Source organism: Drosophila hydei, unplaced genomic scaffold (genome assembly GCF_003285905.1).
Source record: "Drosophila hydei strain 15085-1641.00,03,60 unplaced genomic scaffold, DhydRS2 tig00008128-arrow-arrow-pilon, whole genome shotgun sequence".
Classification (NCBI taxonomy): domain Eukaryota; kingdom Metazoa; phylum Arthropoda; class Insecta; order Diptera; family Drosophilidae; genus Drosophila; species Drosophila hydei.
In genome coordinates, this window is record NW_022045838.1 from 1805858 (window position 1) to 1832212 (window position 26355).

The window sequence follows — 26355 nt, forward strand, 5'->3', positions numbered from 1 at the left end:
CACACACAAACGAGCAGACATCCAGCTTGAGACATATTTATATTTATTTATATTTGTACTAATCCGCAGCTCACTACCGGAAGTACTTGGCCTCCTCCTTAGCTGTATGTGTAGTGTGCTGAAATGTCAGCTTTGACATTTTTAATGCCCCCATAGCTATCATTAGATGGGCGAACAAAGCGCAGTCAACGAACAAAGGCAATCGAAATAATCAATACAAATTTTATAACCTCACCCACACACACACACACATACACCCACGCACGCACACACACACAAATACACAACAATGAAATACATTACAAATCAATTGCAATCGCTCGAAAATCGGCGTACGAATTTCCATAGACGATGTCTGGCTTTGTGGGTTTCTGGCTGTTGCCTGCTGCCTGCTGCCTGCTTGCCTGCTCGAGTCCTGGCTGAATTCCTGGCTAAGGCGAAAAGGGGCAACATTATTATCATCATCAAGCGTACAAAGTTAGTGCCGCCGGCTGCAGAGCTCGAGCGGCAGCGGGGCGCTGCTTCAAATCGGCAAATGAAACAAACCAGGATTTACATGTACACAGTTATTGCTGCTCACACACACACACACACACACACACACACACGCACACACAGTTAAACGCGCGCGTGTGTGCGTGTGCAGCATTTCCTTTGGGTTATTTTCCGGGAACAACATTTCATGGCACTGATAAAGCTGCCATGGCAGCGACACCAGGCAGCAGCCGCTGCTGGCGTCGGCCGCGCTGCCAGCGCTGGCAGCGCAATTGGGGTAAAGCCAAACAGTGCGCCGACGCAGAGAGCCCGGAGAGTCCATTCATATTCATTTTCGAGGGAAATTCTGCTCAGACAAGTGGCGCTGCGAGCGTTTTTCGGCATGTCAGCAAGAAGATGCGGGGCAGGCGACAAAACACAAAAACTGGCCCCGGGGCGGTAGGCAACAAAATATTTGACGCAAGTTGCGCGGCCTGCCGATGTGTGTGTGCCGATGTGCCGCTGTGTGTGTGCGTGTGTCAGTGAGTGTGCTGCTATGTGTGAGCGGTGCCGTGTGCACTCCAGGCAATGTCAAGTTGACACTTTCACCAACACACACGCACGCACACACGGATAGGCGCAAGGGAGCAGGCGCTTAACAAGCACTAAGGCAATTATGATGTTGTTGCTGCTGCTGCTGTTGTAGTTGTTGTTGTTGTTGTTGATAACAATTAATTATAGAGCATATTAACTAAAAATTAGTGTAACATAAACTGTCCACATGCCATGCACACAACACACTCGCAGCTCGGCTACTACATGCAACCTATAACATACAACATACAACATACAACATTCATTAACAGTTCTGAACTGATGCGAACAGTGAACACCCTCTATAGAGGTTACATTTGCTATTGTTGTTTGTTTGCACCATTTGCGCCTGCTGCCAGCTCTCTAACATCGCCCCATCGCACCGTCTCTTTCGCGCTGCCAGCGTCGACTGCGGCCACCCACGAAAACAAACATAAAGGTGCAACAATGACGCGCGTAGATTTTTCAGCGCCTGCTCGCTTGCTCTCTCTCTCGCTCACACACACTCTCTCTCTCTCTCTCTCTCACTCTCTCATTGTGTCTCTCTGGCTGGCTCTTCAGCTGCAATTAGCGCTCTCTCTGTTAACTCATTTCGGCCTGTGAAAGTGAATTTTTAGAGACTGTTTTGTGTGTGATTGCAACATTGTGCGGCTGTTTAGGCGAGCGGGGTGTGCGTGTGTGGATGTGTGGGTGGCTGTGTGGGCTGTAGCCAGGCTTCTAGCTGCGTGGCTAACAGCAGACAGTTAACAGCATCGATCGATGCAACTGCATCAAAAAGTGTTGCATACCCAAAAGGCGCAAATTTTATTTTTACACTAGAAATTCATGAAAAAATTCTAAATAATTAGAAAAAATGTAGAAAAATTAATTTAATCAGCTTGAAGCCCAGCTCTAACAGTGGCTCTCATTTGTCACTCATTGGGCTGCCTGGCAACCCTGTTAACTGGCCCGCATCTGCAACAACAAGCACGCTTAACAGTCTTCGTGCTGTCGTGCCTATGCGGGGGTGTACACGAGCGTGTTCGCTCTCTGTGGCGTCACAGCTGTGTGGAACTCTCTATCGTGCTCTCTCTCTCCCTCTTTCTGGACCCCACTCTCGCGCTCTCGCTCCTTCTCTCTCTGTCTCTCTTGGTTTTTGTTTCCTTCTCTCTCAGGCTGCTTTGCTCTCGCTGCCTGTGGCGCTGTTAGTTGCTTCCGTTGTTGTAATGCTTCTGCGCTGCCGCTGCCTCTGCCTCTGTCTCTGCCTCGGTCGCTGCCGCTGTCGCTGCTGCTGACGTCGCAGCTGTGGATGTGCTGGCTGCGTTTTTGCTTTTGCTAAAAATCCTACGCAATTCGCGAGAGTCCTTCAGTCGTTATCAGACAAGCGAGTCCAGCAGTCGTTGCGTTCTGTTCCTTAGCCGTGCAAAAGTAGCCTAGTGAAAACAACAAAAGCCAACAAGCAACAGCAACAGCAAAAGCAAAAGCAAAAAACCCAAAAAGGAAATCAATTCTCAAATTCTCAGCCAAGGAACAACCACAACAACAACAACAACAACAACGCAGTTCAATTTATTGTCAATAGCGGCGAATATATTTCGGTAGACGACGCGTTTTACTTAGAAAGCGAGCGATTTTTATTCACGTGATTCGCAACGCGTGCAAGTGCAATCAACAACAACAACAACAAACAAATCAAACAGGAAGCAAAGTAAGAAGTAGCAGCAGCAGCCGCCGCCGCATCAAATCACACAATTTGCAGGACAATTTCAAACGCGCTGTCACAACGTTGAGCTTTAGTAGTGTAAAAGAAATTTATAAAAACAAAAACAAAAACAAAAAAACAAAAAAACAAAAACAAAATAAACATACTTCAAAAATACCAAATGCAATTAGTTAAAAAGCAATTTTAAGAGCTTCTCCGTTAGTTGTGAATCTTAGCAATAAACAACGAAACGAACACAGCAACAACAACAACAACAACAACAAAAGTAAACAATAATAAACTAAAAAGAACGACATCCGCAGCAGCAGCCAGAACAGCAACAACTTGCAACCTGCAACTTGCAACAGTTTGAAGCTAGAACGCGCTCCTAAGTTTCTGTTCGGCCGACGGTTCGTTCGGCGCTTCAGACACAAATTTTCCTGTCGAAAGTGTTGCTATAAATTCAATCAAAATTTCACACTTTGGAGTAAATCTGTTTTACGTGAAGCAGCCAGCGGAGTTATTTCAGCAGCCGCCGCCGCTTCCGCCGTTGCCAACGCTGCCAGCGCCGGCGACAATTAAAGCGATTAGTCCGCCAGTGACAGCAGCGGCAGCAGCAGCAGCAGCAGCGCCGCCTTTGACGCCGACGCCGCTGTCAGCGACAACCGCCACAATTCCAACAAAGAAACTCGTTGTAAGTAGCGACCTCACCTGCCCCTCCCCCCAACCACCAATAGCCCCTTAAGACATTGCTTAATTATTTATGTTGTTTTTTGGCTAATGTTTATGAAAGTTGCCCCAGGAAAAAAAAACTGTGCAATGAATTATTTTTGTCCCGCACTACGTCTTTTTCGTTCTCTATTATTTTTACATATTTCGCTTCGCACGCAATAAATTAATTTATGTTCTACGTCAGGCACGTTTCGCACCCAGAAAAAAAACGAGAGCTGACCCCGCGCTCGCCTCTGCGCTGGGGGCGCTCGTTTCTCACCTGTTTCTGTGCGCGTTTTTTGGGCCATTCATTACAACGTGTCGTTTATAAGATTTGGCTAGTAAATCGTTTTAAGTGTGCGCGCACTTCGCCTCCGGCACAACAGAGAAATTAAAATTCCTGCTATCCTTGCCGCTGCTGGTGCTGCTGCTGCTGCAGGACATCGCATCTAAGCTGTAGTTCCCACTGCCTTGTTGCTTATAATTTGCTTTTAATTTGTTTGGCAAGTGCCAACACTTCAACACGGACGCCGCCACGACACAAAGGACAAAGGCGTTCACACACACACACAGAGAAAACAGAAAAAAATAGAAAGAAAATGTCATAAAAATAATTACGCAGCGCGCGTATAAAACGTAACGCGTTGGCAATTCGCGTGTCTCAACGCGACTTTTCCCTCGCCAACTGTCCCCTGTCCCCCGCCGCCCCCGCCATAAATTTTATGGCACAGCTGTAAACGCGCATAAAGGCCCGATCGAAAAGTGGCCATAAATAAGTTGATATATATAAGTATTTATAGTGTGGTTTTTTCGTCCTTTTTTGTTTCTGGGTCGCCCACAGCTGCCATTTGATGAATGTACGGCGCTATGGCTCTATTAACTGAAAGCTGAATGAATTTTTGACTCTTGGTCAACATTTTTTAAAATTAGTTTATCGTAGATTGAGCCAAGCGCTTTTACGATGCCATCAAATAAGTTGAAACTACTCGAAGACGAACTTTTTGTTAGTTTTTACTGGTTTTTCTAGTTGTAAATTATATTAGTTTAAGGCTCTGGCTCTTGTTATTGAAAGCGAGTTAATTAAATAAAATTAGGCTGTTATAGTTTGAAGCTAGCCTCGCCACTTTATATATTCTTAGAGCCTAGTCTGTTGCTTGTCCGCAGAGGCTCGACAGCAATAAACTCGTTTCCATACTCAATCAAATCATTTAGCATTTCTTTTCATATTCTCATGCAAACTGGAGTCTATCAAAAGTCCTGTTCAACAGCTGGCTGTAATATCTGTTAGCCAACAGAACTTGTCAGCTAACTCAGCTAACCAAGTTTACTGAAGTCTACTCTAACATCTGGCGACTCATTTGAGAGTTAACTTCTTAGGCAATTGTTCTTTCTCTGCCTTGGCAACATGGTGCACAGTGGCCAAAAGTCAAGTCTGATATCATACAATCAAGAGCCAAAATCTTTGAGCATTGTAAGCTCAGGCGAGACTGCAAACAGCGAGTCAAAAGTCAAGTCTAACATCTGGCAACTCCACTATGTGGCAACTCCTTTAACAATGCAAGACTCAGAGCTAAGTTAACTCAAATATAACTTCTAAGACTTGCCATAATTCACTCCTATATCTGGCAATGCTTTTCATAGCTTAAACTCTTTGAGAACTCTAAGCGCTAATAGAACTTCTTAGACATTTATCTTTAAAATGCGTTTCGCTTCACTTAAATCTTATCAAAGGCTTTGCCTACCTATATATATCTCTATATATATATATAAGTAAATTTATATTTGCAGCTCAGCTGTTATCAGCGGCATTTAGCTGCGGGCACTGCTTAAGTTGTCAGTTAAATTTAAGTGGCAAATCTTCATCAAATATTCGCAGAACGCCGTCAGGCACATAAATTGCCCAGCCACGGGCAACGAGCAACGGGCTTTGAGTAACTCGCTCGATTCTCAAGTTTAGTTGGCATAGTGCACCTATTGATGATGATGCCAGGCTGATGCCTGAATTGTGAGCCACATTAGCTCGATGCCTGCTGAGTTGGTTCGGTTCTCTGGTGCTTGTCTAACTGCCAGTTTAGATTTGTGTCTAGTGACTTTGGCTTGTGGTAAACACTTGAGTTTAATGGTTTGTTGACTGCCTTTTGCAAGCTAAAGTCTGAGTCGCAGCCACAGCCGTAGCCGTAGCCGGAGCCAGAGCCACAGCCAGAGACGTTTCTATATGTTGAGTATAATAAAATTCTCGTCTATTGCTGGGGCCATAAAAGCTGGGCTACATAAACGAGCATTAAACTGCCATCCACTTCAGCACTCGACTCTCGACTGTTTTATTATTTACTAACTATTTTATTTGATTTGATTTAATTTTAGCAGTTGCCATAGCCAGTTTTCAAAGGCCTTAAAGGCTCACATCGGCCAGCCCACAAAGCCCGTTTTTAGTGACATACCATAAGCTCCTGCAGCACAGGATTATCAGTGTCTAGTCCTTTCGAAAGTTACCAAAAAAACTAAGCAATCAAATAAATGCGATGAGCAAGGTTTTTAGCAATAGTTATAATGGGTTCTACATGGCTTATGCGGTTGACAGCTAAGGGGTTTACGCTCTGACTCTGTCTGTGGCTCCTGCTCCTAAGCTGGCAGCAAATTTGAAAGTCTCAGTTAGTTCTCGAGAGCTCCTTTGTGGCAGCTAACAATAATTTATTTACTATAGAAAAACTTCTATAAAAATCTAGCTAGATTTTAATGTTTCATTTTGTTTGTTGCATGTTTTCTTCTACTTACTTGTGGCACGCGCTCATAAGGTGCTTTGCTATTTCGTTGACTTTGGCGTATTTGCGGGTGGATCAGCTGGCGAATAACAGAGCTCATCCGACTGCTTACACACAGCCAACAAGTCAGTCACTCAGTCAGTCAGTCAGTCAGTCAGTCTGTTTGTGCGTCAGTTTTGGTGGGAAGCCATGAAGTCCAGGCGTTGGCTTAGTCCTTTTTGCTGCTGCCGTTAAGCGCTGCTTGAGGGGCTTAGGCGTTGCTCGCCTTCCATAAAACTGTCACAATCAAGCGCCCAACATGTGGGTGGCTTATATATATTTATCTGCCTCTCTGTGTATGTGTGTGTGTGTGTGTGTGTGGGTAGCCACAAGCAATTAGCTGTCATGCAGATGGGGAGCGCAACAACAACAACAACAGCAACAAAAAAAGAAAGAAAAATATGAGAGACAGAAGAGGAAGCCGCAAATCAAAAGCAAAAACCAAAAGCAATTGTCAGCCAAATTGGCATTGGCATTGACTGCGTTGAGATTTGATTTATCAACATGTTTCACGTGCAACACACAGAAAGCGCTGGCATTGTCAGCCCAGCTGGGGACCGACAAGAAGCGAAGGCAATCCCCCCACTCGCTCAACTCTGGGGCCTGGGTCGAGGCAATCACACAAATACGACGCTTTTCGTTTTACGCGTCGCCGCATCGAAATGTGCGTGCCACACACACAGGGAAAGAGAGAGGGAGAGCTGGAGCGGGAGAGTAGTCGAGTGGCAGCTGGAAGTTGGTAGCCCAACTGACGCGTTTCCGTCAAGTGCAACAAGCAGAAGACGAGCAGATGAGAGCATGGCGGGAGCTGGGACCAGGCAGCCAGCGTGCGTGGGTTTATTAAAATTTTAATATCAACGGCAAAGTCGACAGGCAGCCAAGTAAAAAATGTGTGCGGCGCAAACTTTTTTCTTGCTTTCTTGCTCAGGACGAATGTCGACGCACAAGCAATCAAACCCAGCCCAGAAGACAGACAGTGAAGCAGGCAGGCAGGCAGGCAGCATGCCAGGACACAGCCGGGCTTTGAGCGTTGAGCTGCTTCAATGTGTGCGTAAGAAAATAAGTCATTTTCCCTTGAGGGTAAAGCAGCAGCAGCAGCAGCAGCAGCAGCAGCTAGCTGTAGCCCAGCCTTGACTCCGAGCCCGAGCTCGTCGTGCGCGCTGCAGAAAATTCATCGATTGAATACAATACAAATATGTCAACGAGCCGCTTGAGATGTCGACGTCTAAAATCTCAGAGAGAAACTTTCAGCAGCCAGCCAGAAGACGGTCTTGGCTCATTTCAATGTGCCTTGGGGAGAGTTGAGTCGAGCGGGAGCTCGGGTTTTGCTACACTGGGAATGGGACGAGCTCCTCGGCTGCTGCTGCTCCGGTTGCTTCTAGCAAAACCAATCAGTCAGCGGAGTGGCTTTTGCCGTGGTGTTGAATTACGGGTATTTTGTGTGAATTGAATTTGGCATGTGATGGGCTGGAGGGGTTATGGAAAAAGGAAAAAGAAAAAAAACTGGGCCCACACCTTGCAAATTATTTGCAAATGCATTCCATTTGAGTTACTTAGCAGGCGACAGGAAGCAGGCGCCAAGTGACAACCGCCGGCGGCAATCAGCAAGCGCGCCTGCCGCCCCCAGCCAGCGCTGCCCCGCGTCAACAAAAATAACAAGCAGGATGTGGATAAGAAGTGAATCAGGCAGATGAGTAGGCAGAGCGTGGGAGGGGGCGTGCCATGCAGAGAATTGTTATTTTATGAAATTGCAAACACAATCAAGTTGACAAGCAGCCTTTGTCTTTATCTTGAAGACTTGGCTTTGTCAGCGACGCGAACACACGCTGTGAGTGTGTGTGCGAGTGAGTGAGTGTGTGAGTGTGTGTGTGGGGGTGTGCGTGTGCGTCTGGCTGACAAATAAATTGCACTAATGGAGCTGTTAACAGTTTTTGCTATTGTAAAACTTAAAAACTAAGCACGATCGAAAAAAGCAAAGGATGCTTGTAAAATATATTTGAATTGAGTGCAGGAAACTGGAAAATTGCGAAACAAAAAGCGAAAATGCCAGCAGAAGGGAATGGAAACCGAAGAAAAACCAGCAGGAGGAGAAATTGCCGAAGCGCTCGTTGAACAACTTGCGCCAAGAAGACAACAATCCGATTTTGCAACTTGCAACTTGCAACTCGCAACTTGCGGGTCAAGTCATTGTTTTTCAATAGTGCAACGTGTGTGTGTGTGTGTGTGTGTGTGTGTAAGTGTGTGGGCAACCAAGTTATTAGATTCATTTCAAGTTGTACGGAAAAGTGCACTCGAAACACGGAGACCTGGAAGTGGAAATGGAAATGGAAATGGCAATGGAAATGGAAATGGAGCTGGACAGAGACGAACGCAAGACTGCGACTATTGCAAACTGAGTCAAAGTAAAATTTGTGCTGCACACAAAAACCAAAAAAAATAAGAAAAGTTCATGAAACGCCCACGAAACACACAGACGGCCGAAAAGGAAAACTGGGACTGGCGTTGACAACGCAGCAGCAGTTGATAAGATAAAAGCGGCAAAGGGGGTAGCGAGTGGAGGCACACTGCAAACAGAGACCGCAACACTATAAATGTGGGTAGTTGGCCCGCCGAAACGAGTGTGCGGCACAAAAGAAACCTCAAGCTCAGCAGAAAAGCAGCAAAAAAAGAGAAAAAAAAAAACATAAAATACATAGAAAAAGCCAAAGCACAAAAAGAGCCCAGTGGAGGCCTTTTTGATGGGCGGTGGGCGTGGTCGAGCCTAGGCAATTGCCCTGTGTGTGTGGGGGGAGGGCTGTAGTGGAGGCTGGCACTTATTTCAAACAATTAACTTGATATTGTAACGGTCTTTGTAAAAAGGGAAAACGAGCCACCCAAACCAAGCGCCAACTAGAGGTCAGGCAGGGCGAGGTGGAGGCAGTGGAAGGGTCACAGCTTGTAGTCTAAATAACAAAGCAGAACTTGGCAGCATGTGGCCAAAAAAGCAGCGCAATCTACTGCCAGTGGGTGCGAGTGCTGTGGAGTGGTTGCTTTTGGTGGTGCCAAAAGAAAAACATAATAAAATCAAACCAAGTATAGCTGCGGCGGCTGCTGCTGCTGCCGTCACACGAAAGTAAAATAAACTGAAAGAAAAACAAAAACTCACGAAAAGCGCTGAGGCGACGCTGTCCACGGTGCAGCAGTCCCGCCGCAAACTCCTGCTGCTGCTGCTGCTGCCACTGCTGTTGTCTTTTGGAATTGCTATCAGTGTTACAGCTGGCGGCTGTCCTGCTGCCAGCAGCAGCAGCAGGCGTCAACTCTTGTGCTACACAACTTGAACACGAAGTTCATCAACTAGCGCGTCGCCTAGCAGCAGCCAGAAGGCAGCACGGGGCAAGCAGAGCTCGCCCGCAAATGGCAGCGTCCAAAAGCGTTATTATACTTGTAGTAGAAGCTGCTGCTGCTGCTGCTGTCACTACTGCCGTTGCTGTTGTTGCTGCTGCGTGTTTGTTTGCCAGCAGAATGAATATTGCCCAAGTTCTTTGCGCCGCCCCGAAGCTGTTTGGCTTTGGCCTGACACACACACACACACACACACACACAGCTCGTGGCAAGCACCTGTCCTGGCTGCAAGTTTCTTCTACTACTACTGTTTCGTCTTCCTCTTCTTGCTGACTGCTGTTGTTTGTTTGTCTTATAAATTTACTTACGCTTATTTGCGCTGGAAATGAGCTGGTCCCAAAGTGCAAAGACTCGCGCAAAAGAATACAAAGCAAGCAAACGTAAATCTGCCCAAGTTATTTGCGTTGACAAACACACGCGGCGTATGCGCAATAATTTACAAAATTATTGTGCCAAATTGCTAAAAAAAAAAAAATAATAATAATAACAGCAGCGCGCTACCGTCGGGCCGTCGCAGATTGACACTGCGAATGCTTTTTATATGATTAGTTGACAGAGCCACAAGGCAACAGCTGCAAAACAACTACAAAAAGCAACAACAAGCAGCACGACAAAAATGTGTTTTAGAAGTGAAAAAGCAGCAAAAAAAAAACTGAGAAATGAAAAATGAAAAAGAAAAATGGAAAATGGAAAATGGAAAACATAAGCAAGCAAAATGCCAGCAGAAGTCAAATATTTGATGTTACCCAGCGGCAGGGGGCCTAAAGTGCATTAACAATGTGTGTAAAGCCAAACAATAATAATAATAAACAATCTTTCGTTGCGAGCTGCGCACTGCGAACAGAGCAGGGCGAGCGCATTAAAGAATGAAAATTTCATTTCGTTAGGTCAAAGAGTCGAAGAGGTTTGACAGCTTAGCCAAAAATATAAAAGTGTTGAGATTCCTTTGAAGAAACTGAGTTGAAATGCTGAAGATGACATTTGGTATATGATTTGCTAAGAGTTTGTGTTGAAACTATCGAAACTATTTGAGAACAGCTCTTCTGGCAAAGAGCGTCTTGTGGCAAAGAGAAATATGGCGAAAGTTATTTGAAGAAACTGTGCTGCTTTGCAGCTCTAAATAGTCTAAGCAAAGATCAGTTGACTTTATGTTGATTTGTGAAATGTTTTCTGAAGCTTTGCGAACTCAGTTTAAAATGAGTGATTTAATAGGGAGTGCCTGACTTGAAGCTGTCCCGACTGGAAACAAAGCTGTTATGCTAATAATTTTGTGCTGCTTTTATGTATGCTTAAGAAACGTGGCATACACACAACCATACACACACACACATACAAATATACAGACATACACGCACTTCTATACACACAAGTTGAATAACTTTTCTTCTTGTTTGATTTTCATAATTCCCATTTTAAATCGGTTCAGAGTACAATTAGAAATATTTTGAAATTCATTTATAATCTATGCTATAACCCGTTGAAAATTACAAAAGAAAAACTATAAAAATCAGCTCATCTTCTTATCAAAAAGCGCTGAAAAGACTATAGAGTTGAGTGTAGAAAATGGAAGAGATTTTGCAGAGAAGCTCTGAAGGATATCAACTACTGCTCCTAGCTGTTTTCTTTGAAAATTATGGCAAGAGTCAGCTGCTGCAGTCAGTTGTAAATTAAACTCGAAAAGCTATGAAAAGCAGCTCAGCTAATTGAACAAAAGAAGTGAAAAGATTTTCCATTTTTCTGTAAACTCTTTCCTTAATCTGTGCTGTGTGCTGAAAATTCATATGATTTAGCTGAAAGTCTTCTCAAATGTATATTGCGAAAAATACAGCAATAGCCTCAGCTAAGAATTATGGTGGACGACTATAAAAAGAGAGCTAACTCATCTAATTTTTAGGTGTTGTTGGGCCGCTTAGCGTTGATTGCGGCACATTTTGCGCGTTGGCCATAAAAAACGTGGACTATGAATTGCGACTGTAAACTAAGCTCAATTTGTCAATTTGACAATTTGCCCTTTTTTTTATGATTTTGCGCGCTTTTAATAAACATTTCATTGCCCTCGCAGTCGATTTCTTTTGCAACGTTTTTCGTTTTTTTTTTGTGTTTGCTTCGTTTCTATTTAACGAAAATAAAAATAATTTGATTGCAGAGCTAAACAGAAATGGAGCGCATTTTACAGCACTGGCGCTGGCACTATCTACTGCTGAATCGCCAATCAATGGTTGCGCACAGGATTTTTGCTTATTTTCAATTCGCAATTCGTTTGTTTGATTCCTGTTGCCGCCTGCCGCCCGCCGCCTCCTGCACCACATCCTGCTTGGCCCGTTTTTGTGCACAGGAAATGTTAAATGATAATGCGCGGCACGCATAAAATGCAGTTGCAGTTGCAGTTGCCAGTTGCCAGTTGCCAGTTGCTATTGTTGTTGCTGTGCGTCACACACATTACGTATACGTAATTTTTATTGCGTATACGTAATGCATTTTGATTTCAGGACAACAGCACGCGAGGCCAAAGGGTGGATAACAATTTAAATCATGGGCGGTCATTTACGTGCACGCCATGGCAAAATGCATTGCAAATGTGCGGCTCTATGCGGGTGTGTGCGCGCGAGTGTGTCTGTGTGAATGCGAATGTGTTGTCTACTTTACGGCGCGTGGCCGTTATTTCCGCTTTACGCGCTGCCACTAATAAAAATCGTTTAAAAAACCGCATGACAGCAACAGCAGCAGCAGCAGCAGCAGCAGCAGCGGCAGCAACGTTAAATAATAACAATCATGTGTAAATTTTTGCAGCGCACTGCAAAGCAACTGCTCTGCATGCCCCTGCCCCCTGCCCCCTGCCCCGTGCTGCTGCTGCTGCTTTTGCTGCACTGCCATGCTCTGCTGTCCCGACAGATTTATGTGCCCCGACAACTTCAAACTGCAACGTGGCGTAATAAATCTCAGCTTCAAGAGGCAGCACCACACTCTTCCCTCCTCGCTCTCCTGCTCTGCTCTATCTCTCTGCGAGTGTCTTGCAGCTGCACTGCTGGCTAAGCTTATTTGTCCCTCTGTCTGTCTGCCTGTCTGTCTGTCCATTCGTCGTCTTCCTTTGTCTTCCATTACTAAAATTAAAATCGCAGGCAAACGCGTTTGGCGCGATTCTATTACCAAAAGTGACTCACACTCCAGAAAAACACAAAAAAAAATACAGAAATGTGGCTCAAATATTTTACTCCCCACTATTTTTTTTCGTGTGCTTGTTCTTCTTCTTCTTGACGGCTTTTACACTTTTAAACGTCGCATTATTTCCGCTGCTTTTAGTCTGTCTGGCAGATATCTCTGTGTATGTGTGTGTGATTTTTCGTCTTGTCTTTTGGTAAACGAAAAATACGTTAAATTAAATTATGATTTCAGTCGTCGCAGCTCATCTCCGGCCTCCTCTAAGCGCCACTGTTGCCCTCCATCTAGTCTCGTGTCTGCTTTCTCTATTTACGCATTCGTTAAATTCATTTTGGCGCTGCCACTGCTTTCTCTGCTTTTTTTGTTTGAGTATTGTTTTAATGCTGCAGCTGAGGGTATATTAGTTTTAATGTGATTTAAGTCATAGCATTGAAGAGTAGTGAGAGTCTGATGGATATGACGAGCTGATTCAGTATGCTGCGCTGTGCTCTGCTGTCCCTGGAGCAGTTCACATTAAACTCTAACAAAATTCATTTCTTTCATTCATTTAACATTTCTTTATATATAAACTGGAAGTTGTCTTAGAGCTATCAGCAGAAATCGATTCCCTTCACATCTCAGAACTTCTCTGGAACAGCATCTCTCCAGTGCCGCAGCTTTTGAAGAGTATTTCATCTTCGACATCGTGTGCTCTCTCAATCAATTTTTTTCAGTTTATGCCAAAGTATTTGCCTGCGCACGTTTCGGGCGCGCTGTGTCCCTGCAGCAAGTCACTTAGTCAGTCAGTTAGTCAACACAGACGACCGCAACGAGGCGTGTTGTTGGGTGTTGTTGCCGCTGTTGCTGGTGCCGGCAAACGGCATCTGGAATCTGGAATCTGGAATCTGGCCGCGCCCCCGTCCTCGCCTCAATTCCCTTTGCTGCGCAAAATTTTGTTATGCGGCTGCAAATCTTCAACAATTGCCCTGATTTATAATTTCTGCTTAGCAATGCAAAATACTTGAGCCGCAATAGGCGGCTGGCGCTGAGTGGCGTGGGCGAGCGAGTGGCAGCTGCTGTCGCATGTGTTGGCTTAGCATACAAATATTTTGCTGTTTGTTTGCTTTAGTGCGCATAAATGGCAAAGCAAGCCAGAGCGTGGCAGCAGGAGCAGTGCCAGAGCGGAAGAAATGTGATGAGTACGTTGACAAGAGAGAGCTGCTCTCCTAACCGCCGCACCCACACACACACACTCACATACTCCCTCAGTCACCACGCCCACGCAGTGTCATGCATAATCCGGACAGCCGCCTGCTGCTGCATCAGCCATACGTCTCCGGCTCGTCATAATGTGGCGGGTAGTGCGCTTATGCATAATTTACTCGCTTGTCAGGGCACAGAGTGAGCCACAGAGAGAGAGAGAGAGAGAGTGGGAGCAAAGCAGAGAGGGAACTCTGAAGATATGTCAGAGCTAAAAAGCCTAGCTAAAGTCACAGGCATTACGTTAGAGAACCAAAGCCCCAGCCTCAACTAGTCAACTTCACAATTTGCTTTTCACAAAATATTTTCACAGCATTACAAAATATAACGAACTTAAGAAAAGAAAGCGAGAGACATGTTATTATATGATGTAATGTAATGATGTATATATCTCAATCTGTGTCAAGTCAAGAAGAAGTCGCGGTATTTCTAGTCGGTCACTCCCCAAGGCACTTGCATTTGCTGTTGATTGAGACAGCCTTTAAGGCAATAATATTCATCAACACTTCCAGTGAACTTTTGCAATTTAATTACTGCTTATTGTGAGCAAATAGAAAGCGAGAGGAAGAGTGCAGGAGTGGGAGTCAGTGCCTTACTAAATGCCATATTTAGTCCTGCGCCGCTTAAGGTCAGTTTTGCCAAGACAAATATTTGAATTTCATGTATTTTAATTGCACGTTTCGTGAGCTGTCGTGTCTTTGGGTTATTAGTGAGCGTATTTCCTTAAAGTATATATATATAGAGAGCGAGTTCGAGTTGGAGTTGGTCTTTAGATTGGATCGCCTGCTCATGTTGTTGACTGATTGCTTTGGCGGCGCCCAAGACAAAAGGCGAAGCACAGAACGAAACTAAACACAGAAATGCGTGCGCCATAAATTAAAGTAGTTTTAAGTTCTCTCTCTCTCTCTTTCTCTCTCTCTCTATTGATGTTGCTGTTGCTGCTGATGGTTTTGGGTTTCGTTTTAGGTTTTTAGCAATTCTGGTACCGCCCGCTGGTTTGCTTTTACCCTAAAAATAGATACACAAATGTGTTTTAATGGTCGCTTTTTGCTCGCGTTTTCCTTTCGACTCGTCCTTCGCATTGCGTCCCAATCTCTGCGCTTTGTTATGCCGTCTGTCGTTTTTCTATGTGACTGAATTTATTTGGTTATACACGCTCTCCCTCTCCTCCTCCCCCTCTCTCTCTCTTACTCTTTAGCTATTATATCTTTGTGCGTGTTTGGCTGCCATTCGCCAAAAAGTTCTCTGGCCGCTTTTTCCGAGTCTCGAGTTTTGGGTCTGCTGCCAGTGGTGCAGCTGCTTAAGTCCTGCTGTGGGGCGGCAAATGGTTTTGATTTGATTAATGAATGTTCTAATTAAGCAAAACCGTCACCTAAGCCCGCTCAGCTGCCGTTTGACCTTGGCCAAATAACAAAAATCTAACTTTACAAACACACACACACACACACACCCGCACACACACACATATTCTGGGCAACCAGAGCCGTTCCGAAACTAGCTATATCAACTCTCTATTGCCGTGGCGTTTGGTTCGGTTCACGTTTGTTTGCGGCCGGAATGAAAGACAAATTATTTTGGCCAAGTTCAGGAATTTCATTTTGTTTCTCCTGCTCCTGCCACGTTCCGTAACATTTGCTTTTGTGCGTTGCGTTGCGTTCCGTTGCTGCAAGTGATTAGCGTTAAATGAAAGTCGAGCTCGCTGGTTCGCTGCTTTGGTAGATGGGCACTAAAACTTTATCGAAATTGACTCCAAATTGTTTTTCGGCCTCCCCGGCTCGTTCTGTGATTGTCTTGGGCCACAAATTTCAATTATATGCCCAGCTCCACCTCTGCCCACCTGGCTATGCCTGCGATAATTACGTAATGGCCACTGCCTAATGATGATTGGGGCCGTTGTTGAAGTTTATGAGCACAGTAATTGCCATAAGTGTAACTGCCTCAGCCCACAACTCTGACTTCCATGTCTAACTGACTGCAATGGCCTGCCACGCCCCCAACTCTAACTCTCTCTCTCTCTCTCCCTGTCTGTCTCAGTCTGCACTCAGCTATGCAAATTTAAAACTTTAAGCACAATTTGCTGCTGCTGCTGGCTGCATGTCCTGTTTGTCCTGTGTGTCCCGCCTGCCATATAAATTTAAACAATGTTGAAAACATGCTGCCTTGGCACTTTTTAACCACGCGCCACACACTCACACACACACACACACCCACAGCGCCAAGCATTTATGCTGCACACAATTTACATACATGCTTCTAGCCAGTGCTTATGTGTGCGTGTGTGTATTTAATGTCGAAATTATGGACGACAATTTTAATGACAATTCAACTTAACATTAGAACGACAACAACAATGTCGACATGCGACCAGCAGCAGCCGCAGTAGCAGCAGCAGCAGCAGCAACAACAAGCGCAGACTTTGCTGGTCGTTAGTCGCTGCAACAACAACAATGACTTGACTTGGCAGGCAGCATCAACGGCAGCAAAACAGTTTCCGCATCCGCCAGCCGCCATTGTGCCAGGATGCCAATGCCACACACACACACACACACGCGCACACAGACACACATGTTGAGCATGCTGCTGTCGACGACAATGCGTGTGAGTTAAATGTATGCGCATAAATTAATAATTAATTACACAGAATTACATTTCGGGCTTGTTGTATAATATTCATTATTGTTATGCATAAATAAGGAGACACACACACACACACACACACATGCGGAGGCAGTCCAGCTGTGTGCGTGACAGTCAATTTGTGAGCGATGCGCCATTTTAGTTTGTGTTTAGCTTGTGCAGCAGCTCATTAAAATGCCAGCAAGGCAAGGCAAAGCAGAGCGTAAAAGCTCTCCCACTGGCTGCCCAAGCCTTAACTCTTTTTTTTTGCCTTCTTTTGCCTTTGCTCTGGCTTACACACATCAATCTTCAAATGTATTTATGCTGCGCTCGTAATATATTTCATTTGATTTACAAGCTCTGTCCGAGTCAGCAGCAGCAGCAGCAGCAACAGGACGACTGACAGGACATACGATTTGCATTCCTTTTGATGGCGCTGACTCCCTGGGGCATATTCAAATGCTGATTTGCTCACAACTACATATATCTGTGTGTGTATGTGTGTGTATATGGCAGGAAGCCCATTATCCCTTGTCAGTGGCACAAACGTGTTTATTGGCTCAGCACAAGGACACATTGCCGCATAAATATCAACGAAATTAAGGCGCAAAATATTTGCCAGGGCAATAAATCAACAGTGTGTGTGTGTGCGTGTGTGTGTGAAGGAAATTGACCAAAAAGTATTAGTAACGGAAATTGCACAAATTTTCGGTCAAGCAACTGTGGCTGTGTCCCTTTAGAAAGCAGACGTAGCCAGCGGTGTGGGCGCCCATCTCGCTGTGTGGTCATTTTAATTGAAAGCAAGACAAAAGCACAATGGCATTGATGGAGCATATCGAATATGCATAGGCAGCAGCAACACACACACACGTGCAACCACACATCATCGGAGATAAACATAGACAGGCAGCCAGACAGCTGAAGCGGGTCACAAATAGAACGTATCCTTGTTGGCCTATACGGGGGAGGCCTTTTTGCCATTGTTGTGCATTACATTACATTTAAGCTACGTGTGCGTGTGCGTGTGCGTGTGTTTGAGTTTTTGTCAAACTTTTCCTTCATTCAATGCTCATATTTCAAATGGCGCCTCGCGCTCATAAGTATGCAACACTTTTTCCCACGGGCCGCCTCGCAGCCCGCCCTAGCGCCTGGCAGCCATTTTGCAAAATTTGCATGGATAATTTGTCACTTTGAATGATGTTGAAGCTTTTTGAGTGGGTTAGACGACCCCCACCTCTTGCCCTTGCCACACTCAAAAATGCTTGCGGGAAGTGCGGCAAATGTTACAAATTGTTGTCAGCCAGGCGAAAGGCAGGCGAAGGGGCAGGGATTGCTGGAATTGGCAGGATGTAATGAAGTTGGCTGTGTGTGTGTGTGTGTGTGTGTAAATGCCTTGTGTCGCATCAAATTTTGGGCATACACTAACGCGCACACCCACACACACACACACACAGAGCGAGCGGCGCACGCATAGCATACATAACATAACATAATAGGTACATGAAGAGTTTTTGTCGAAAAACAACTTTAATAAACCCGCTTGCCCGACTAATTTGACAATAAAAACCAAATGCTTTGGGAACACAAATAAGTAGGGGCTGCCGAGCACGGAGAAAAAAAGGGACAAAGGAACTGGCGACTGGGAGTGGGCCGCTGTGCTGCTCTAGCCTACCCTTTTTATGGCCTACATGCGCCGCGCTGCTAACAGGTTTAAAAATTACATTTAATGACAATTGGCGCAACCCGAAAACCTTTCCGCCGGCAACCCTCGGCGAGCCCATGGCCGCAATCAGATATACAAATTTGAGAATGGGTAGCGTGGCAGAGGGACATGTGTAGATGCTGAATGGCTGGCAGAAGTTGGCTGGCAATGGCATTCTCGACAGGTTCGCGCAATTTCCAGCCAAGTTGCTCCCATTAGCCACATAATTTTAAGTGTGTGCGTGGCGCGGCTTTTCGAACGAGTGGCGCCGTCGGAGGTGGAGTGGAACGAGCTCATTTAATATTAAAAGGATTTATGAGACATTTTCCTTTCATTTTGACAACGCAAAAGGACGCACGGACGGAGCCGGACGGGCGGAACGGGCGGAACGTTTCAATGGCGAATGGCGAATGGCAAATGAAAATTTCTCTCGTGCCGTTGATGAAATTTTCGCTTAACAGAATTTGTGACGCTTCGCGTGGCGCCGTTGCCTACGCTCGGTTAAAGGGTTTTACTTTTTAGTCTCAGTTCCACTTTAGCACCAGCTCCTCGCCCGCCCAGCCCTGCTCTGCCGCTGCCGCTGCCGCTGCTGCTGCTATTGTTGTGCGCAGCGTGGCAACTTTTGCGCTGGTTTAGCTTACGCCTGGGAATTATTTGAGTGCTTTTTGCAGGCACACCCCTCTGGCCCTGGCCCTCCCACACTCCCAGCAGTCAACATCCCTATCGCGATCCTAAGCGTGTGAAAGTGCAGACGCCGCCAACCGCTGAATGTATCAAATAAAAGCCTGCTTTCAATGTGTATGTGTGTGTGTGTGTGTGTGTGAATTTTGACAGATTTGAAAATTATTATGCAAAATGAATAATTTAGTTGAAAGTGTTAAATTGATTTTGCCCTTTTACAACACACAGCCCAGAACATCGGAGATGAAGGCAATGCTGGCTTGATTGTCAGCGCTGATGGGCATTTCCACAGACGCCACAGACACTACCCTCACCTGGCTGTCCATTAAAAGCAGCTTAAGGGGTTGCAAATCGTAGTGAACTCTATATATATTCAAGTCCAAAACATTGCATACTTAAGTTTATGTTATTAAGCACAGATGAGATGTGGACTACTGATGAGTGAGGGAGAGAGGATTTCATGTTGTCTTGCTGCTGAGAGTCGTATATATATCGTTTAATATGTTAGCAAAGCTATGCTTGAAGCATTTTGAGTTGCCTGGAGAAGTCAGATCTGTAAGCTCTAAAGAAAGACTCAGCTTGGAAGTTAGAGCTGGAAAGCCTAAAGGGAATGCAGTTAAGAGGAAGTAGTAAGAAGCTTAAATTCTGTGATTCTGTTTCAGTCGCTCTCTTTCTCTCTCATCTCTTATCTCTCTCTTTAGATTTGATTCACAGTTTTAATATTCCTCGGCATAGCTTTCGCATTGAAACCCCTTCAGACTTACACCTTAGACTAAAGCTCACATACTTCTCATTAGTTGCTACACTGAAACGCCATCTGCTACTCTCGCTGGCCTCCATCAATTTCCCTTAACTTATCTCTTTTTCTCTGTACAAAAATTCTCTGGGCAAGAGCCCAGAACTTCGACAACTTTGACAAAACTCAGGCCTACTTCAGCGTGTCTCACTCTGCAGATTAATTTGCCTTCCAGATTGCTGGCATTTAACAAAACTTAAGCATTTCGCAGGCTGCATCCGTGCGGCCAGCCCATTATCCAGCTGTAAGCAACACCTTTTCGTAATCAGGCTGCAGGCAATTGCGCGTAGTTACTTTTTGTTAGTGAGCACCCCTAGAAAAAACAGGGGCTAACGGCTCGGCATCTTGTAACTTGTCCAGCGGCCACGGCCACGCCCACTTCAGCTTGGTTACACTAGCGTAACGCCCACATCTGACGTCATTTGTCAAATTTTGGCAGTGTAGGGGGGCGCCCCAAAACCTTTTACTAGATATACACACATCTAGCCCACCTTTCGCCTTTCGCCTTTCGCCTTTCAGCCCGCCCCCAGCGCTCTGCTCGTCTGTGGTCGCAGTCGTGGCTAATATTGACATTCCTAATCTGTGCAGTGCTGTGTGTTGGCCGTTAAAATGCCGTGTCACATCGTTAGTATGCGTGTGTGGTTCCATTTGTTGAGGTCGCCTTGGCCCGATCGGGGCATTTCGAATTGAGTTCCTAGCTTCCTAGTCTTTGTATTTCTCATTTCGGCGCTGGGTGTGTATTGTTTTTGATTCATGCCGCGCTATCAGCACTGGGCGTGTTTCCAGCAAATGTATATAAATATACTTTTGTGTGTGGCAGCAGAGACGTGTGTGTTTGATGATGACATTGCGCAGTCGAGCCAGTGGGCAGTTTATTAGCTTAAGTAGCTGCCTCATTGGCAGTGATTAGCGTTGGAGTCAAGCGAAGTAACAAACTGCTGGCGGGCGCTGTTCTCGTATCGCTTTTTAACAACGCTGCAATTTTGTGCGTCATCTCTGATGGCCGCGGCAGCGACCAGACAGTCGAGCAGGAGTCGGAGTTGGAAGCGCTAGCTGCTGCTACTGGACGTCATGTTGTTACTTTCTTGCAGCGCACTCAACTTGACGGTTTTTGTTTGTTCTTGGTTTTTCTCTTTTGCTGCAAATTGTTAGCAGCTCGCCCGCAGCGTGCAGGCATAGACCCTCAGCTAGACCCAGACCCAGACCCAGACCCAGACCTCCGGCATGTATTTGCCCAACCTGTGTAAAGTGCAGCGCAGACAAATACACACACAAGCGCGCACACACACACATGCACAGAGAGTGGGATTCTAGGGCAGACGGCCAAGCTGGCAGCCAGGCAGGAACACGGGCCAAAAGCGATTTGCCTTGCCAAAAGCTGCATGACTAACTTTGTAGTTGTGCCTCTCCCTCTACCACCCTCCCTCTCTCTCTCTACGTGTGTGTGTGTGAGCTGGTGCGACAACACAAGTGTTTTAATTTTACGACATTGTATGAATTTTACTGCTGGCACAGCAGAAACATCAGCACCGCTGTTACATATCGTTAGCTTCCTTAACGGACGTATCCCACATCTTGCAACCGTCTGTTGCCACGCCTCCACCCAACCACTCGACCAGCTCTTCCCTATGCAGCCCTGCAGCCTGTTGTCTGTGTGCTCATAAATTGCAGCTAGCAAGCTTCAGTGCAATCAACGTCATCAGCTTCATCCGGCCCTACAGCTGCAACAAAAAACCAACCATGGGCCCAAAGCGAAACCCCAAAAAAAGGCATAAAATGTGTTTAAAAACCGCAACAATTTCGAAACCAACTGCCGAAAGAGGAAGAAAAAATGTTTAACGAACCCCGTCTTAACTCTAGAGTTCATCAAGTGAATCATTCGATTCATTTTCATTCATCAATTGAACTTGATTTCTAATTGAACTGAAAACGTTGAACGGAAATAGAACTAGCTTACGAACTAGTTGTGAACGCGATTAGAACTAGTTTTTGAACTTGTTATGTTTTTAAATGATTCACTAAAAAGCACATGCATAATTCCTTGCTGTTCCACAAAATAAAACAGTTTCTGGAACTAGCTCATAACAAGCTTTGTAATAATTAAAAAGTTTTAATAGAAGTTCAGCTAATAAGGAACTGAGCTGTAATTAAAATAGTTTTTTAATAAAAATGAGTCAGCTCCTGGAACTGAATGTCAGCTAACTTTGTAAAAAATGAATAAATATTTTCAAAGTTAACTGAAATTTATTAATTAACTCTGACAATTCATGGCTCGCATGCAACAAAAAGAAACTAATATGCTAAAGTTTAGTTTTGCTGCATTAAATCATGAATCAGTTCCTGGAACTAGTTGGCAACTTACCTTTGTCACAATTACATTAGTTACAAAAATTATTCAAACTGTAAATTGCTAGGCAAAGAATTCCTAATAAGCAAACTATTTTTAATGGACAAGAAGAAATGCTAAATGAACCAGTTCTCGGAACTAGCCAGCAAACTATGCAAGCAAATCGTTTGCTCCACTGTCGCTTAACTGCCGTCACTTAACGTTAACAGTTTACGCTTGCCTGCGGGCTAAAAAGGCTGGCGTTGCAATACACACACACACGCACACACACACACACACTCACACACACACACACATACAGAGCCGTGCGCGCTTGCATGTGCTGCTCGGCACTCGCCGCGCCATCTTTGGCGCGCCATCATTTTTGGTGCTGCTGTTGCGCTAACTGCGTAAAGTTGGCACTTGAAACTGTCAGCTTAAATATGCCAGCTGCACACACACACACTCGCACACACACACACACACACTCACACATGCGGCTACTACATAAAGTGCACAAAATGGTCGACGCATAGCGAAAGTTGCTGCCGTAAGTTGCAGAAGCAGCGACTCTTACGGCTCCTCGCAGTCTGGCGGGCCATAACTTTGGGTAACATGGCCAACCCCCCCCCCTGCCCCTCCCCCTCCTTACTATAAATGCATTTTTAAATGCCAGGCTACAGCTAAATTAAGCAGCATTTGCCACTTGCGCTTTACGCGCTCATTCGTTCCTTCATTTATGCTGATACTTTATCACAATTTCTATCTCTCCCACTCACTCCCTCTCTGTGCTCTCTTTGTTGCAGATGGTGACGAGAACGAAGAAAATCTTTGTGGGCGGCCTCTCGGCGCCCACCACGCTAGAGGATGTCAAAAGCTACTTTGAACAGTTTGGTCCGGTAAGTAAAATCCAATACAAAAATAAAAAAAAAAAAAAAACTGAATAAATATAAGCGAACTAGTTCTTTTGTACAAGTAGCAATAAAGCAACGTCTGCCAACTTGCCAAAATAATAATAATGAAAACGAAAAATCAGAATGACAGTTGCCGAAAAACGAAACATGCAATTTATGCGCACTGCGCGTGTTGCCTCCAAATATATATAAATATATATACTATATAGGTATATACAACTGCTGAGCAATGACACCTTCGCTGGCTGCCACTTGCCAGCGTTTGTTTGATCAATAAAAATGCCAAAAAATACATATATATATATGTGTGTAGTCGTGGCAAATTCAATCTTGACAAGTACTGCAAGGCACAGACGATGCAGCGCCTACTAACCCTTCACTCAACACAATTTATCCAAAAAATTCTGCTCTGCAGCAAAGGCAAACTCCACTTAAACAGCAGCTCACACACGCACACACACGCACACACACACACACACACACACACACACAGTGTGTGCATGTGTGTGCGTGTGTTTGCGGCTGAGTGCTGTTCGAGTGCTCTTTAAGTTCTCCATTCAGGCAGGCAACCATAGGCAGGTGGGGCCCTCTGCCCGGTCTTGTTATAGCGCACAAAACAAATTTTTAGGACGAGAACAAAAAAATTGTTGTGTTCTTGATTGCGATACTAAACGAAAATCGATTTGTTTCGACGCTCTTCGATTTTAATGAGCGACTAGATGCTTCAGACTGCAGCGGGCGTTGAATGTGCCAGCCGAAGCAGTTCAGGCAGCAGAGGCAGCTCTGCCAGCTGAGGATTCCATTAACGATATGCAAAATATTTGCTTAAGCCTTATCCAGCAAAGCTCTGCGTGCATGCTTAAGCATAAATCTTTAATAAGGATAAGACAAAATGTGCTGAGGATGTGAAAAGCCAAATTAAGATTTGCTTTAGATTGTCATTAAATATAGGAATTAAGCTTTAATACATGCGACTGCACTTTGTGTTAACTGTACTTATGTAAGAAGCTGTTATAACAAGAGCATGGCTATTTAACGATATGAAATTGGAGCTTTCATGTGCTTTAAGCAAAATGCTGCGCTTTGAAATGTTAATTCTAATAAACATCAGCAGCTATAATACAAAGCTGCTCTGTGAGCTTTCACATTAATTGCACAGCTTTCATGCGCTTAAGCAAAAAATTGTGCTTTCAAACTAAAGTCTTATTAACTTTAAAAGCTCTAATATAAAGCCGATCTTTGAGTTACAATTTATGCATAAAGCTTTTCGTTCATCACAAAGCTCTCATGCGCTTTAGCAGCTTTTTGTACATACTTCAAATATTGCTTAACTAATTCTAATTTATTTTAACAAAGAAGCTTTAAACGAAAACCTTTAACACAAGCTCTTGTTTATCATCTGCTTTCATCTACTTTGGAGACTTAAGTTAAATATTTGATAACAACATTTTGACGTTAATCAACTTTTATAATTGCTTTGCACTTTTAAATTGGCTGTTAGCCACCTGAAAAAATGGCATCTATCACTGCTCGCCGCACAAAGCTGCAATGTGTTTTTTTTGGGTTTTTTTTTGCGTGGCTTTGGCAATATTCATTGTTTTGTCATTTAAGGCTGCCCCTCATTCGGCAAAAACTCTCAGCGGATTTGGAAACTTCACTCAGCGACCAGGTGAAAAGTTGATGAGGGAAAGTGTGGCGAGGGGCGAGAGGCGGGCGGCAGCCTCCTGATAATTGACACAAATTGGCGCAACTTTTTGTCAGCTCTTCAAACCCGCGCCCACGTCACTCGATAATGCGAATATAATGACGACGCCCCAGAACTTGCAACACAGGCACAAGCACAAGCACAAGCGCCCCCAATCCAGCTGCCAGCGTTGCCACCATTCATGCCACATAAACGCCCATCAATCAAATCAGCGCTGCGCAAAATGCTTTTAAGTAATTTTCATCATAACTGCGAATGAAGCTGTCAAAATCCATAACGATCAAATAGTTGAAACACCTAGCCAAAGATATTGCCTAGGTGGCAAGTGGCGATTGCTTCGCTCTCTCTGCCTCGCTCTCTCTGACTATTGAAACAAAGGCGAAGCAGCTTAACCAAGCGCGAATTGCTAATGGCAAACTTTTCAATTAATCCGCATTTGCAAAAAGAAAAAAAAAAGAAAGGAACAAAAAAAATTATAATAATAACTTGGCACACAAAGAGCTCAGGTTGAGTGGAGGGCGGCGGCGTAGGTTGGAGGATTGGCAAAACTTTCGACAGGCAAACAACAGAACTGAAGATGGCTGGGCAGTCCTACTTACTTGGGCCAAGTTATTGATTACAACTAATCCCCTTTTGGCTTTTGCCTGCCGCCTCATTGAGCAGCGGCTTGGCAAAGAGATTTGCGCCGTTCGCCCATAAACAAAATAGTAGCAACTGGCCCCGCCAGCTCAGACGACCAGCTCGTTGTGTGTGTGTAGCCGTATCCGTGTCCGGATCAGCAACGGCAACAGCAAACACAAGCATATCCCAGGCCAGGTGGCCAGCCAGGCGTTAATGACTTTATCGGCCATTTTTCTTCTATGGGGGAGATGGCAAGAGAGATAGGGAGAGAGTGGGCGACCGAGGTGGAGAGATGGCCTTTGTCGTTGTCAGTGCCATTAGAGACGGCACACGGTAAAGATTGATTAGCCAGGATGACACAGTCAGGCACAGGCACAGGCACAGGCACAGGCCAGAAACAGAAGCCATTCAATATGATTAATAGTTGTTGCATGTTGCGTAGCACGACGGCGACAATCACAGCGATACGACCCAACAATAGGCCAAATAGACCAAATACCAAAATGCCGGATAGTCGAAAAGCGCAAACAACATCGAGATTGTCTATATAGAAATTTATGACCCGAGCAACCAGCCAATTTCATGTTGCCAGCGCAATTTTTTACGTTCGCCTCCCGCTTTTTCTATTATATATATATATGTATATATTTTTTCTAGTTTTGCCTGCCCTCAGCCTTGTCAGCGGCACATTTTATTTGCATTTCATTTTATTGTGTGTTTTAAATGTTGCATTGCATTGTTTGCCTTGTTTTGCTCATTGTGTGGAGTAGCTGCAGCGACAAGGCTATAAAACGAATACCGGATGCTCTCGACGAAATTTATTTCAATTTTGCAAATATATTCGGATTGTCTTTCATTTGATATATTTCGAATTCCTATTAGAATTCTTCGTAAGACCAGCTGGCAGCTGGCATTCAGGTGAAACTGGTGGCAGCAACGTCAGTTAGATATATG

At 44.8% G+C, this 26355-nt stretch overlaps 1 protein-coding gene across 7 annotated transcripts in view; it reads left to right on the forward strand.

The window, feature by feature from the left end:
• LOC111602934 (RNA-binding protein Musashi homolog Rbp6) overlaps positions 1 to 26355 on the forward strand; it is a 201522-nt gene that overhangs the window by 113431 nt on the left and 61736 nt on the right. For 6 of the 7 annotated variants that reach the window (XM_023320284.2, XM_023320287.2, XM_023320286.2 and 3 more), the window contains exon 7: positions 22968 to 23060. In XM_023320284.2, the coding sequence (XP_023176052.2) occupies positions 22968 to 23060 (93 nt within the window). Of the gene's footprint in view, positions 1 to 2414; positions 3444 to 22967; positions 23061 to 26355 lie in introns of those variants that run through there. The other variant, XM_023320290.2, reaches the window with a different exon arrangement.